We start from the raw sequence: 15,884 nt of genomic DNA on the forward strand, positions 1-15,884 counted from the left end.
TCCCTCAACGAGGCCGATGCTGAATGGGGTTTGGGGGCTTTCCAGCAGCATTGCACCTTGCTTTTCTTTGGGTTTTCTGTTTGAGGAGAAGCCCTACTCCTTCCCGGCCCCAACTAGCAGAGGGAAGCACGGTTCTCCTGGTCTGGTGGCCGGGCTCTCCCTGCCCCCCGAGCCGTAGCCTCGGGCTGGCTGGGACTTCAACTCGCTTTTTATTTCAGTGTCTCCCTTTCCAGAAGGGCTCCCAGTCACATGGGCCGAGCAGGATTTTGCCATTAGTGGGGGGTTTTCCTGTGAGTGTTCCCTAGCAGGATGCGTTTCCTCTTGCATAAGCAGACCGAAAACCCTCCGAAGCCGCAGAAATCCATCTGCTGGCCTCTCCAGACAGATAAATCCTTTATAAACAGGAAAGTGGGCAAACTCATGGCAACTCTCGTGACACATCGTGATGGGAGATCAGAAAGGGACGGGATGAAAAGTCTCAGTGTGCGAGCGGGGCTGATGGCATCCCGGAGCCTTTTAAATGCTGACACAGAGGCCGGAGCCCGAGCCAGATGGCGGGCACAGGCGGTGGGAGACGGAAGGGAACGGGAGGTGTAACTCAGCTGGAAGTCACTTGACATTTATGGGGTGAGGGGGGGGAAAAAATAATTAATGCAAATTAACAGAAGGCTTTTTGCTGCGCCCCCGTGCAGGACGGGCAAGGTGCTGGTGCCACGCAGCGGGTGCAGGAGATCAGCGCCGGCGCGGAGCTGTCAGCACTTCTTTTGTAGCCGCCTTTTGCAGGGCGCTTCTGCTTTCATTGTGCCGAGGGCAAAATTTAAACTCCTCTCAGCTCCCGGCAGCGAGGCTTTAAATCCTCCCGACTTGGACTTTACCCCCCCTAAATAAAAAAATAAAAAAAAAAAGCGTTTCCTGTCTAGCAAGTGTGCGGAGATCGTTCCAGCTCCTCGCCTCAGACGTCGCAGCAGACACAGGGATGGAATTATGTAATTAGCCGGCCTGGTTTAAAGCTTCACGCTCCCAAATGTCACCCTACAGCCCGGCCTGGGTGCACTTTGTGGCCCCACAGAGCTGAGCCTCATCGTGGTGTCCCATCACCAGCCCGTGCTGCTGCACCGTGGCCAAACCGCGACTCTGGATGGCAAATTGTGGTGGGTGCCATCACAGCTCCTCAAAATCCGAGGGGTTTGGAGGAATTGAGGAATCCCTATCAGGATGCTCAACGCTTCTAGCAAGAGGATGATCCTCCAGGATGACTGCTGGGGGTGCTCGGGATCAAAGCAGCCCTGCCTTGTTTTCCACCTGCTCCCTTCCTGCGCTGTGCCGAAAGATCCCCGCTCGCTCCTCTTCCTCGCTGGAGCCTGCGCGTGGTTTTTTTTTTTTTTTCACCCCCCCTTTCTCTTTGGAGAGCAGCCAGATCAAAATGGCTGTGATCCAAAGCCAAGAATCGCTCCCTTTGCTATGGAAATGAGGAGCGGAGGCTGCTCGCCATGTGTTCGGGGAGGGCTCCTGCTCACGGGGACGAGCTGGAGCTGGGGGGAGATGGGGCAGCAAGGGGGTGCCCGGATAATCCCCCTTGGAACAAGCAGGGTATTTGGGGTTACCCTGACTCTCTGCGTTTTTAAGAGAGATTTGTAGAAAAGAAAACCAAAAAAAAGCTATTTTTATCAAATGGGAAATCAGGTGGTGGAATATCACCGTTGGATAAAAACGTTGCCCTTCCACGGGAGCTGCAGGGAAGATTTAATTATCCAAACCCCACAAATAATCCGCCCTATTACCCACCGTATCCGTGTTCCTGGCATTAAAGCAGACAAATGGCCGAGCCCCCGTGTACGTGAGATGTTGGCGCTGGGCAATTTGGGCTCGGGGAGGTGGGGGAAGCCTGGTTTTACCTCCTAAAACACCAGATTTTCATCCTGGTGCCCAGCGGGATGGGGACGGTGATGGAAATCCTGCTGCTGGTGTACGAGGCGGGTTCCCTCACCCTTATGGGGTGGCTGAATGAGTGGGATTTGGCTTGGAGGCCAAATGAGTGGGATTTGGCCCGAGGGCAGGCCTGGAGGCAGCAAACCCAGGAGCCACCGAGGGATTGCTGGGTGCATCCAGCTGGGACAGGCCCTGTGTTTTTGGTATTTTTGGTGTTTTTGGGTAAGAAACGTTTGGCAGAATGCGTATGATGTAATTCCAGGGAGTTTGGGGAAGCCTGAGCTCATCTGTAATGCGACAGCAATCACCAACAAGTTGTGTGTAGCTCCTTTTTCCTCTGGATGTCTTGAACACCCCGATCAGTGATGGCGTTTTGCATTTAGAAACAGCACCGTTTTTGCTCAAAATGCACACTTTTATAACTAAACGGCGTTTGCAGCTCTTCTGCAGCTTCAAAGGGAGCGGGTTCATTCAGGAGACTTAAATCACCGTCAGAAAACGTCCTTGTCCTCGCAGGGTATGCTTCAGCAGGACCTCGTGCACCACTTCCAGCTGTGCTGGAGCAGGGGGGGCTCGCTCAGGCCGCCCTTTATCCCTCCTGCCCCCAGACGGGAGATGCCCTCGAGGCTCGGAGCCTCGTGCTCCAGCACCGGGTCTGCCACGAGCGGCTTTGCCAGGCTCTTCCCAGCCTCTGCTGGTGCTCGGGGGCTCGGGGACCTTCTGGGAGGCCAGGCAGGAGGTGGACGCTGACATTTTCTGTGTTTTTTTTTATTTTATTTTCCCTAGAGGCTGAGGCAGAAGCGTTTTCTCAGATGTAGAGGCGAGATGCTCTCTGGAGGCTCCTCCTTTTCCTGCGGAGCTGGAGGGAGAAAGCCTCGTAGGACAGGCAAACCTCACCGCCCCAGGCCCCAATACCAAGATTGGGGACATAAAACCACAAATACCGCTCGCTCCCAGGGCCGGGACCCACACGAGGTCCCGTGCCCATCATCTTCCAGGACTCGAGCGCTGGAATTTTCCACGCCGCTCGGTTTCCCTCTCTTTTAACTGAAGCCTTCTTGAAAATCCTTTTCTCGAGAGAAGTGCTACGGACACACTAAGTTGATTTGAGTCATTAGGTTATTTCCATTACTCCTTTCTGCCTAGGAGCCTCGTTTTGTTGTTTTTTTTTTTTTTTTTCGTGAGATTTTGGAGGCAGAAGAAAGCAGCGGGAGCTCGCTGACATGTGGAACCACTTCACAGGCACACCGGATTTGGAGAGCTCGCATTTTTATTTACATCCTCGGGACCCCGGTCTGACTTGAAAGTAAACAAGCTCAATCCGAGCCCAGATTTATCCCCGAAAATATGTGGAGACTTGTCTTAAAAACTGCTTTCAGGCTTAGGAGCTTCCTTCCCCGCAGAAAGGGAACACGTCCACGGCAGCAGCGCCGCCGCCGCTTCGCCGGCGACCTCCTCCTGCAGGAGGAAGCGCAGTTGGGTCGTGTTTGAGACACTCTGAGACTTTATTTTTTTTAAAATAGAGGTAAAAGTGAGAATTTTAGGTCTGGAGGAAGTTCCCTGGGGGTGTAAGGAGCGGGTTTGGTGGTGGTGGGAGCTGCTGACGGGGCGCTGCTGACCGCCACCCTTTGCAATTCCTCCCCGCAGACACGATGAGGCGAGTGGTACGGCAGAGCAAATTTCGGCACGTTTTCGGCCAGGCGGTGAAAAATGACCAGTGCTACGACGACATCCGCGTCTCCCGCGTCACCTGGGACAGCTCCTTCTGTGCCGTCAACCCCAGGTTCGTCGCCATCATCGTGGACGCCAGCGGCGGGGGCGCGTTCCTGGTGCTGCCCCTGCACAAGGTGGGTTCCTCGCTGCTCCCCGCTCGGCCCCGTGCTGTCCCTGCAGCTCTGGTTTGGGAATTTTGGGAATTTTATGCCTTTTATGCCTGTGATGTCTCTGCCGTGCTGTGACAAGCGCGGCGGTGCCGTGTTCGGAGCCGTGTTTGGTGTCTCTCCTCGGAGTGATGCCTCCTGCGCGCTGCGCACGGGAAATCAGCGTTTTGCTCGGCTAATCTAAAACAATTTTTGGTGTCAGGAGCTTCTCAAAGCTCAACGCTCCCTACAAAGCCTCCTGCAGTAGCTGCAATCAGGCGTCTCAGCCATCAGGGGCTTGGTTTTGGTGAGGATCCCTTCGTTCAGGAACGAGCTGTGCAGACGGGTGGCACCCCTGGGTGCTGCTTCCAGGAGGTGCCGCGGCACAGCCCTGGTGGCCACGGGCTCGGAGCTGATCTAGGCGGCTTCTCATCCTTTTGGTAACCCTTTTATTATATGGTTTGCAACAGGAACAGCCTCGCTAGGAAAAGGGCTCCTCCAGCACCTCCGCAGCCCTCCCGGGGCGCGTGGCTGGGATTTATCCCCCCCGCAGCCAGGTCTCGTTGGCACCCAGCACCTGGCACGGATAGGAGCGGTGCTCCGTGAGCCCAGAACATCCCTTTATGTTCTGTCCTGTGCAAAACGCTGCCAAATCTCCAAGAAATCATCTTGGCAGCGGGGCCGCATGCTCACCAAGGCTTCCCCATCTGCTTCGAAGGGCGCAGAACCCCGGGGCTGCGCTCTGCGAGGCGCACGGAAAGGTGAGGTCCCTGCCCAGCAGCTAGGAGGATCCAGCCTCCCCCAGACACTTGATGCAGCTAAAAATGGGCACAAAAACCTCCCTGGCGGTCTCGTATGGTTTTGTGGTTCAGAAGCACAGGGACGAGCAGCAGCAGTGTCTCGGGCTGCAACAAATTCCTCCTGCCCCCCAGGTTTTGCACGGAAAAACCGCAGAGCATCTTCCCTCTCCCTTCTGTTCAGCGCTCCCACCTCCCTCCCTGCTGCTCTGCCCTTTCCTGCAGCCCCTTCCCACTCGGATAAAGTCGCCAGTCCGACGCAGACGGATTTTAACCCAAATTTAGAGCCCGGGGAAGGTGTTTCCGTGGTGCAGCCAGCAGCGGGGCTGTGCCGCGAGTGGCAGCGCTGCGAACAAAATGGTTCTTCCCAGCACCAGATGAGGAAGCGAGGGCTGCGGCGTGGCACAGGAGCCTCGTGGTGTTTCCTCCTTCCTTTAAAACCTTCCTTTTTTTTTGTCTGAACCAGAATTTTGCTTTTCTGTGAGTAAGGAGAAGGGAAGAGATGCTCCTGCCCCAAATACTCCTTCTCCGGAGCATTTCGTGTGTCCGTGACCCTCCAGCATCCCTCGGCCCGTGTCCGGCCCCGTCCTTTTTCCCAGCCCCACGTGCAGCCGTGCCCCGTTCATCCCTAGAAATGGGGGCTGGGTTTGGGGTTTGGGGGGATTTATCCCTATAACCCGGCTGTGCCCCAGCGATCTGCCTGGGAGCATCCTCTGGGTACTTCTGGTCATTTTGGGTGGGTTTAGGGTTTTGTGCATTTATCCCATTAACCTGGCCATGACCTCAGCACTGCCTCGGAGCATCCTTGGGGTACTTCTGGTTGTTTTAGGTGGATTTAGGGTTTTGGGGCATTTATCCCATTAATTGGTCCGTGCCCCCAGTGTTCTGCCTTAGAGCATCCTCTGTGTGCTTCTGGTCATTTTGGGTAGGTTTGGGGCTTTTGGGCATTTATCCCATTAACCTGGCCATGACCTCAGCACTGCCTTGGAGCATCCTTGGGGTTCTTCTGGTCATTTCGGGTGGATTTAGGGTTTTGGGGCATTCATCCCATTAATCTTTCCGTGCCCCTGGCATTCTGCCTTAGAGCATCCTGTGGGTGCTTCTGTTCATTTTGGGTATGTTTGAGGCTTTTTGGGGCATTTATCCCATTAACCCAGCCGTGCCCCTTTGAGCATCCTTGGGGTGCTTCTATTCATTTTGGGTAGATTTGGGGCTTTTTGGGCATTTATCCCATTAACCCAGCCATGCCCTCAGGATGCATCTGTTCATTTTGGGTGCCTTTAGGTATATTTTATCATTTCTCCCCTTCCCCCTCCCTGCCCCCCCCCCCCCCAACCCCCCCTTCCCCGATCCACCCCCGCGCGTCTCCTCCCCGCTCCCCCCTCCCCTCCCCGAGCCGCGCGCGCGCGTTCCCGCGCCCGCCGCAGCGGCACTGCGGCGGCCGCGGCTTTTTTACCATATATGGTCACGGCAGCGCTCGGGGCCGCCGGCAGGCGCCGCGCTGATTGGCGGAGGCGGAGCCGCGGCGCGGCAAGTGCGCGCCGGTTAACCCTTGCGCTGCCGGAGCCGAGCCGCTGCTGGCGGGAAACCGCCCTAAAAGGGGGGGGCTACGGGGGGGTCGGGGCAGGGCAGGAGCTTGGGGGGCTTTGGGGGTTTTGGGGGTTTTGGGAGCTGGGCCCGGAGCTGCCCCCATCCGGACGAGCCCCAGGATGGGGTATTTGGGTGACCCGCACCCATGGGTGCTGCTGGGGGCTCCTCCCTGGGGGGCTGGGGGATGCTCAAGGGGGGGGTCGGGGGCCAGAAGGAGGAGGTCCGAGGGGATGCTCTGACCCAGCTCCATGAAAATTTGGTGTTTTGCTTTTTTTTTTAATTATTATTATTATTTTTTGAGCTGAAAAATTTGGATTTTGGTTGTTATTTTTTTAATTATTATTATTTTTTTTTTACTTTTTTATTTTTTTTTATTTTTTTTCTTTTAATTTACCCTCCAAAAAACAACGCTGTCTCAAAGGAGCCCTTTTGTTATGGCCCTGGCTCTGTGCTGGGGGGATGGCAGCCCGCAGCCCCCTTGGCACCCCCCCCCCCCCTCATTTTTTGCCCTTTTTGCACCCTCCTCCTTGCACCCCGCCTGCATTTCCATCACGTTCGGCTGGAGGGGTGTGAGTGGCCCCCAGTTGCTTTTTCCCTGATTTTTTAGGCTTTCGAGGAGCCCCTGGCAGCCCCGGTGCTGGCGGTCGTTCCCCCAGCAGCGTCCTTTTGGGGTGTCCCCCTGGCATCGTGTCCCGGGGTTATGCAGGGTGCAAGCTTTGTGTATGAGCACGCTGACAGCAGGGCTGCGGGGGGACCAGGAAAGGAAGGTGAAATTAAAATTAGCATTTAAAATTTACAGCTAAACTGAAATCTGGAGTCTGGGAACAAAATCACAGAATTGGAGGGGGTGGAAGGGACCTCGAAAGATCACCGGGTCCAGCCCCCCTGCCAAAGCCGGTTCCAGTTTTAACAGAAAATCAGAAAAACGGAAAAAAAACAGAGATGAGTTTTAACAGAAATAGTCGGAACTTCCCTCAAACAGCTCATCCAAGGGCTGAGCCATTTACGGCCCCGGTGAGCTCTCCGTCAGACAGGTGGGATTAAATCCCTGCAGGGGGGTCAAGTGCTGGTGGGATCACACCCAGGGGACAGGAGTGGATCTGTACCTTAATTACAACCTAATTTCTGGGCAGCACATCCCCTGGTTTGAATCTCTGTGTCCCCTCTGTGTCCCCTTCCACGACTGGAAGCTCAATTTTGAGGCTTTTTTTGCACCGAGCAGCGGTGCCAGCTCCGCGGGACCCTTCCCAAACCCCAAATCCCTTCCAGCCCGGCGCTGCTGGGGCTGGGCTGGCTGTGTGCAAGGCTCCTGCCTGTCACTGCCTTGTTCCTCTCTCCTCTTTGTGTCCCCTTCACGTCTGGGCACCCCCGAACAAGGGGGGGGCCGTCTGGCTCCTGCAGCAGGCGGTGGCTGCGGCTCGCGCCGTGCAGCTGCCGGGGTGATGGCGGTGCCCAGGGGGGGGCTGCAAGAGATACCGGTAGCAAGAAGCTTTGCACGCCTCAAATCTCTCCTTGCACAGCCCTCCAGAAGCCCTTTTTGGGAGCAGCGCTCATCCTAATCCTCCCAATTGGCTACGGATAGTCTGCGAAGCTCCGAGTCTCCGAAAAGCGCAGATGGAGAAGGAGCCCCCCCTCGGAGGGGAAGGGGCAGCGGTCAGCTTGGGTTTCACCCCGAGCAGTTGCGCCCCGATTTCCTGCTGCAAACTTCTGCAAAGCCAGGGTGGGGAAATGGTTGAAATCGCCGGGGTTTGTGCAATTCGATGCCACTTCCCCCTCGCACGCGGCGGGCCGGGGGAAGCAGCTGTTCCCCCGCGATATTTTTACCCGAAGCCCGGAGCTGTTTCCTGCGGCCAATTGCCCTTTTCTGGCAAAGGAGCGGTTGTGAGACAATCATATTAATTCATAAAAATCCTGCTTTTAGGAAGGGTTTTCCTGTGCTGCTTATCTGACCCTTTTGGGTTAAGAACTGAGCTTTTTTTTTTCTTTTTTTTCCCTCATCTGTTGGTTTTCCTAAATGAATTCCCGCGGTGAGGTCAGCCTCCCACCTGCTGAAGGACCTGAGCATCGAGCTTCCAGTCCACATCCCCCAGCGTATTAAAACTAATCCTCAAGTTCACCTTTTTTTGGCTTTTCTAACTTTTTTTTTTACACCTCCAGCTCTCGCAGTATCGAAAGCTGCTGGTGCTCAGCCGGAGCGGCTGTGGATTCTGAGCAGGATTTAATTTCTGGAAGTCACAGCGAGTTAATTTTAAGCTGTGTATCAACACTTGAGATTTATTTTAAATCCTTCACTAATTAAAAGATTACCTGGGAAAAAAAAAAACACAAGGAAACCTGGGAGGATTAAGTCAGTGTTTTAATGCGAGAAGTCCCTTTGCGCAGAGCCCCCCGGACAACCTCTGTGGGGCTGGTGCCCTGCTGGTCCCATGGGAAGGGGAACGCTTTCTAAGGAGGAAAAAGAAGCAGAAAAAAAGATGAAATGTGTTCAGAACATCAGAGGGGAGCTCCTGCTTTCTGCTGGGGGTGTTTAGGGCGTTTAGGTGGGTTCTCCTGCCCGACGCCCCCCTTGGCACCCCGCTGCCTCTCCCTGGCAGCATCCTGCTCTGCCAGGGCAGCGGGACATCACCTGTCCTTCTTGGGGCTTGGTGAATAAACGTGCTTCATCTCCCTCACTGCATCCTAAAAACCTCTCGTGTTCCCCTTCCTTACCCTATTTCCTTGCTCAGGATTTTTCCCTGTGACTCCCCGCACCGGGGCGCACCTTACAAGCGGCAGGTTATCAGGTCCGAGCTGCTGCTCACCTGCTTTGGGGCACCAAGCTATTTCTTGTTCTCTTATTCCACTCAGCCGAACTTCTCCTTTGTGCATCTGCTCTTTTTTTTTTTCACCATCCAGATGCCGCGGGCCTGCGAGACGCCTGCCCTTCTGCTCCAAAATAGCCGCGCCGGGTAGATCTCCAGTTCCTCAGCTCGGTGGCCGGGCTGAGCTCCGTGCCCGCTCGCCGTCCCATTTCCCCAGGTGGCCGGGGGAAGCCTCCTGCTCCTCCTCAGGCACCGGGCTGCCTCCCTTGCTCTTTTTTTGGGCTGTTTTTTTGCTGCAGGAGCGAGGAGGGAGATGCTGCCAGCACCGGTCCTCCAGGCGCTGGCGGTGGTGGAGCCTCCGCCTCTCCTCCTCCCGGCTGCCCCCGGAGCAGCGCCGCTCGGGGAGCTGAAAGGAGCACAAAGAGGCGAGTTTACAGACATTAAAGAGAGCTAATTTCAAAAATGAGCTCCGTGTGAGGTGCTCAGAAGCCCTCCGTGGCCAGCCGGCTGTCACCCTCGCTCGGCTCCTTGCGCTCGCGCTGCCCGGGTTCATCGTGATCAAAACCAAAAGGTGAACTTCGTGGCTTCATTCCTTCCAATTGATTTTTTTTTTTTCCCACCTCCTTCCAGTAATAAATTACTGTGAAAACTCTAAGCTGAGCTGACAGGAGCTCGTGCAGCCTGCAAATAATCCCCCTGGGCTCCTCGCAGAGGCAGGTACTCGCCGGCACGTCGCAGCTTTGGTCTTCTTTTTCCCTTTGGGCTGAGCCCTGTATTTATATTTGGCCTGTAGCGTGGCTCCTGAAATATCCTCATGATCTCTTCATGTGCTTTGCATGTTTCTTCTTTAATTAGCTAAATTAAATTGGATGGGCTACACTAGTATCAGGCGTGTTACCTTGTGAAACCCAATTGCACGTGCTGGCGTGCAGGAGGAATCGCGCAGACCTCGCTTTTTGGATGTGCTTTGTCGCTTTTCACCTACAACATCTTCACTTCTAATAATTTCAAAACCCTTTGAGTCACCAAGACGATGCACTGATTTTTTTTAGGCATAATTTGACCCATTAGGAGATGGCTGTTGTTGTTTCTGTACCGTAACCCCGGCTCTCTGTGGATCTGTATCTCGGTTCCTTGCGGTGGAGGTCTCGAGGTCAGCAGCCCTCCAAAGCCCACGTCCAGCATTATTCCGATCCTTTGCACCCAGGGCAGCTTGGAATAGGAAAAAGGAATAGGAAAAGCCCTCTGCGTGGTGATCAGGAGGAGGCGTAGATTCGGAGACATATTTTAAGAGAAATATTCCCCAGACGCCGTTTCCCTGGTGCGCATCACGACTTGACCACGAGAGAGAATGGTGATTAGCCAGAGGTAATCACCAAGATTTAAGAGCAGGGACGGTGCAAGAGCTGTGCTGGCATCTCCGGGTCCCCCCAGGATGTTTCGGGTGGGAACATCTGAGCCTGAGTCTCCTGAGTCCCTTGGGAAGCCCCCCCCAGAGCCAGGTGGGGGTCAGGGAGGGGGCTGCGGCCGCCGTCCGCGTGTCGGCAGCGTTTATCTCTGAAAATAGCATTTGCTCTGCATAACCACGGCTTAAAAGCCTTCCGCCCGAGCAAAATACTTTCATGATGAAAGCGAGCAGACTCGGTAAACTCCACGAGCAGCAGCAACACCCTTCAATTAGAGAGCCAGCGTGGTTATCTTTAGCCGTCGCTGGCCGCCGCCGAAAAGCGCAGAGAAAACCAGAGCTTCCTCGTGTGGGCACGGCGCTGGGGCTGCCTGCCCTCCTCCCGAAATGTGGCCAGGAGCATTAGGAGACATCTTCCTTTGTGCTGTGCTCTGGGTCTTTGGGGTTTTACAGCTCTTTTCCTTCTTTTTCCCTCCAGACGGGCCGGATTGACAAGTCCTATCCGACAGTGTGCGGGCACACGGGACCGGTGCTGGACATAGACTGGTGTCCCCACAACGACCAGGTCATCGCCAGCGGCTCCGAGGACTGCACCGTCATGGTAAGTGGCCCGGGGTTCCCAAACGGAGCAGGGCTTGCTTCGCCCAAATTGGGGTGCTGCACATGTTTGTGATTCGGAGGGCAGATGGGGATCTGCTGCCCCGACACCGAGCGCAGATCCTTCCCGGTGTCGGAAGTCCCGGGCGTTCTCTCCATCACATTTTGGCTCTGCTCAAGGAATTACGGTGCCCTTTCTGCAGGAGACAGATGGGTACTGGAGCAAAACCAGCTCTGGTACCTGTGTGACAGAATTTGCACCCTCACAACTGGTTCTTTTTCTGGAGAGGAGAACCCCTCCAGCTCCGAGGTCACGCTTGGTGGAGCTGGCTTGGCTGGTGGCTTTCTGGTTTCATCTCGAGCTGCTCTTCCATTTTTCCTTCCTCTGGGGATCCGTCTGCTGCTCGAGAAGAGGAGGAGCTGTGCCAGGCAGCGGTGACTTGTTCTGATCTGCAGTGCTCTAGGGAAGGCAGAGGTGGCTCCGTTCCTCAGATGTCCTGGCAGATTTGGTGGCGTGTGCTGGAAGGAGGTGGGGGCGAGAGGGGAACGAGCGCATCCGCTTGCAGAACTGCTTCAGCCCTTGATGTAAGGATGCAGCTTCCATTCTCCTCCTACCTACAGACTGTGAGTAGATACCAGACGTTTAAAACACGTAGTAACAGGGATCCAAATCCTGCACCTGCCAACCTTGGTGCTGAGTCCTCGCTCACCTCGTCCAGGGCGCGCTGAACAAAAGTCGACCTTGCCCGGTGCTGGATGTGGAATCCCAAACGCAGCAGCAGAAGTGAAAGAAAATCCTGGTGAGATGAAAGAACGCCAAAGAACTTGAGTGATCTGTGGCCATATTTAGAAATGCTGTAGGCTGAATGTTATATTGAAATCTTATTATAGATCACGGCAGATAAATTCCTCTGCTTCTGCTCATCGTTCAGATGTTTGGGAGGGGATTCATCCCAGGAGGCTTATCCTGGGACAGCTCTTGCCTGTGATCTCCCAGTCTTGGAAGCCGAAGCATGTTAACAAATTGTCCTATATTTAATATTAAACAAAACAACAAGCTTCTGTGTTTCTAACCGTCACTACTGGGCTAGAGCTGAGCTTTGAAGGATGCTTTAATGCTGCTCTGGAAAGCAGAGCCCAGAAAGCCCGCGAGGTGGGGTGAAACTCGAGCAGCAGCAGCAGCAGACGACGAGGCCGAGGTCCACGGCTGCCTTTCTGGAGGCAAAAACCAGCCTCTAATCCAAGTGCAATGCCAAGTATGTTGCGAGGCTCCGCGGGGATTGAGTTCTGCAGAAAACCAACATTGTGCAAGTTGTCCAGGGCTGCTGATACGGACACAAACCGTCCCCAGGAACCGAGCCTGCTGCTCCGCAGGACCAAGAGGAGCCTCCTGTTGGGTGTCACGCAGTTTGTGATGGGAAGTGCTGCGTCCCAGGGCACTCGGCACGTGGTAGCTGCGCTGGACAGAGCCGGAGGCTGCGTGTAAAGAACACGCCTGGGCCATCCGGGAGAGGAACTGGACGAGCTGCTGAGCCCTCCCAGCTTTAATTGCGTTTTCTCTCTCTCGGCACAAGCAATTTGGCATCCTGGTTGCTTTGCTGGTCTTCAGCAAAGGTTTTGGAGCCCTGCTTCCCAAACAGCCTGTCACCGAGTAAACCCTCCTGACTTTGTTTAAAGGATCTGCAGTCTTCAGCTCTGAACTCCTCGTTAGCCACAAGAAATGCAAAAGTAGTGATGTGATGGAGGAAAACTGTGTGGCTTTCTGCAGAAGTGGCAGCTGCTTTCAAAAAGCAACTTACATTTTCCAAGGCCATCAGTTCGTTGACGCTGTTTCTGCCCAGGTTTTCCATCTTTTCTGCCTGCCTGCCTGTTTTTTCCCCCCCCCTCACTTCTCTTCTCTGGTTTTCTGACCGCATCTCCTTGCCCGCAGTGCTACCAGATCCTGAATTTGTGGGCTTCTCCCTTGTATAAAACCCCACCAAATGCAGCACTGCTGGGCTTCAGCTGTGTGTCCCTTTGGGGAAGGATTCTCTTGTGCCTACAAATCAGGAGTTATTTAAATATTTCTGCTCGGCGCTCTGCTGAATGCCTGTAACGTGCTGCAGCTTTTTTAATTCAGCTGGAAAATGACCGTGTAAAGACGTGTAGGTGACACCAGCTGGCCTCTCCCAGGTATGGAAGATGAGCTTCATCAGCAGCTGAATGCTAACGAGCTTGCTGGTAACGGCAGGAGAGGAGTTCAGTCGATGGAGCAAATTGTTTTAAGGTTAAACCAGAGCCCTCGCAGCGACCTGAGACGGGAGCCTGGCACCAGGCAGTCCCGGAGCAGTGCTGGTGGTGGTGGTGTGGCACCGAGCTCTGTCCCCACGGGGTGAACGATTTGGGCACCAGGCTGGGCTGAGGATGGATGCACAAAGTAATTGAGCAGAGGCACCCCACCCCGGGCAGGAATGAGGGGGCCAGGTCGCTTGGGAGCATCCCCTGACCTTTTACACTCCTCGTGGTTGTTTTTTTTTTTGCAATACCAAGCAGGATTATTGGGTCAATCGTTTCTGTAATCTGCAGAGGATTACACTGCTCTGCAGCTGCTGTAAACTATAGGGGCTTTCCCTCTTTCCCTTGAAGAAGAAAAACCAACAAACTCTGTCCTCCAGAGGCTCCTTAAAAAACCTCCTTTCCCTTGGTATTCTGCCTGTAATTCCTCCCGTTCCCCTCCCACCCCCTGCGCTCGCTGGCTCAGGTTTGAACCCAGTCCTGGAGCTCTCCGGCACGCAGAGGGCTTGGCAGCGGGGCTGCTCTCACCCCGAAGGCCTGCTCCCCAGCTCAGACCCCAAAAAAATAAAAAAGGGGATGTCTGGGGAGGGGTCCCAGCCCCTTCTGCCAGTCTGTGCTGCTGCCTTGGCACGGAGAGCCAGGGGTGTAAAAGCTGCCCCTTTGCGCCCGGGCTGCCGGCTTCTGCTCGGGTAGGAGCTGGTGCTGCCCCTGGCTTTGAGTGAATAAATCCAATTTTCGGAGCTGCTCCCACAAAGCCTTGCCCTTGGGGTGAGATTGGGTGAATCGGGGCAGAAAAGCTTGGTTTCCCCGAGGGGGAAGAGACGCTGCGCTCACCGAGGCTTTGCTGTTTCTAAGGGCTCCTCGGGACCCTGGGGTAAGCAAATATCTGGCTCCTTGCTTAATCCTTGGTGTAACATCAGCTTGCCTCCATCAGCCCTAACCGCCAGGGCCTTTTTGTCTAGAGGAGAAGCTATTTTGGTGAGTTTTGTCTCTGGTTTTGGTGGTTTTTGTCTCTCAGCTGCGCCCAGCGCCCTTTCCCAGGCTGTCACCCCCGCGGGTCCCTTCGGCTCCGTCTCCCGGCCCCCCCTCCTGTGCCAGCCGTCTCCCCACTTTAGGTAATCCCTATTTTTTGCAGCATTGCCTTAGTGCTCGGAGCTGTGAAGGGTTCGGAGGCGGTTCCTGTGAGACCTGCGTGCAATAATTACACCAAGTGCGGGTGCTGCTTTTAGCAGGCTGATTTGCGCGTTCTGCGCTCCCGTCAGCAGCCGTGCGCCGAGCTGCTGCTGCTGCTGTCAGGTTTTTATTCCCTGGCTGGCGTGAACAAAGCTGCCTCTGTAAGAACTGACAGCTTTGTAACCCGGTTTCACCCTGCAGCAGGCAGGTGAAGTGCCTTGCTGCGATGTGTGAGGGGTTTGGACACAATCCTCCGAGGGCAGGAGGTGGCCGGAGCGAGCGGGGCGATGCGCTGCTCTTCGGAGTGCCCAGCTCTGCTTTGTAGCCCAATTTAAAACCCTGACCACTGGAAAAAGCCACGGCGTTTGTCACCTTGTCACCCGCGGTCCCATAAGCCAGGAGGAGGAGAAGGGATTTGAAATCCTAGAGCAGGAATCCTCTGCAGGGGGCCTGAGGATGTGGAGAGGGACAGCGCCCAGAGGGTGGCACCAGGGGCTGGAATCCCATCAGGGCTGGTTGGAGGTGAGCTGGGACACCCAGGGGATTCTCATGTCTCAGAGCTTTTCATCTGAGCAGTCCCTGGGAGAAGAGAGAACCTGGGATGAGAGCGAAAATCCATGCATTTGTGTCTGCCTCACCCCAAAACCCGCCTGGGTCGCAGCCCCTGCCCTGCCCCCTTGCCTGGGTGCTGCGGGCAGGGCTGGGGGTCCCTGCTCTGCTCCTCCAGGAAAAAAACAAAAAACAAAACCCAAAAAACAAACAATAGGAGGCGAGGGAAACGTGCTCTGATGCTGCCACCTACCCGTGGGCAGCTCTCACTGCTGGGCGATGGGTTCATTGCGGGTTTAATGCGCTCTGTGCAGGTCAGGCTCAGTTCAAAGGCTCTGGTCCGATGCTGAATTGCAGGAATAGTTGTGGGAGGGCAGCTCCTGCCCTGGGGCACGGGGATTTTTCCTCCCTCCCATCCCTGGTTGCAGAAGCTGCCCCCTGGGGCTGGGAAATGCCCGGCTCTGCAGCTGGCAAGGCGAAGGCACGGGCTGGAGGTGCTCGGGGTCGTTCCTCTTCCCGACGGCTCTCTCCTGGCCGCAGGAGGGTTGTGCACCACGCAGGCAGGTCCTGCAGGGCTGAGCCGGGCTGCTCTGACCTCTGCCAGGAGCTAACGGGGGATTTGTTCCCATTTTCCTGTTTATATCAGGAGGGACAGCCTGGCCTTCTGCTCTGCCTTGGCACAGGAGGTGTGAATTAAATGAGAAACGCGCTCTGCAGCGGGGATGGATGCCCTTTGGCTAACCCTCTTTCCTTTTTCCCCCTCTCCAGGTGTGGCAGATCCCCGAGAACGGACTCACCCTGTCCTTGACAGAGCCGGTGGTGGTTCTAGAAGGCCATTCGAAGCGAGTGGGCATCGTGGCTTGGCACCCGACCGCGCGCAACGTGCTGCTCAGCGCAGGTACGGGGGCAG

The 15,884-nt window shown here is 55.4% G+C and overlaps 1 protein-coding gene and 1 long non-coding RNA gene across 3 annotated transcripts in view; both read left to right on the top strand.

Moving 5' to 3' along the window:
- The window catches only part of CORO1C (coronin 1C), a 42,073-nt gene that overhangs the window by 17,486 nt on the left and 8,703 nt on the right, over positions 1-15,884 (top strand). For both annotated transcript variants that reach the window (XM_068653759.1, XM_068653760.1), the window contains exons 2-4: positions 3,577-3,776; positions 10,860-10,982; positions 15,743-15,872. In XM_068653759.1, the coding sequence (XP_068509860.1) occupies positions 3,577-3,776; positions 10,860-10,982; positions 15,743-15,872 (453 nt within the window). The remainder of the gene's footprint in view (positions 1-3,576; positions 3,777-10,859; positions 10,983-15,742; positions 15,873-15,884) is intronic.
- LOC137841161 (uncharacterized) lies at positions 10,989-15,188 on the top strand. The gene is made up of 2 exons (XR_011088474.1): positions 10,989-11,778; positions 11,870-15,188. It is a non-coding gene; the product is annotated as an uncharacterized lncRNA (long non-coding RNA).

The sequence above is a fragment of the Anas acuta genome, chromosome 17, assembly GCF_963932015.1.
Source record: "Anas acuta chromosome 17, bAnaAcu1.1, whole genome shotgun sequence".
NCBI lineage: Eukaryota > Metazoa > Chordata > Aves > Anseriformes > Anatidae > Anas > Anas acuta.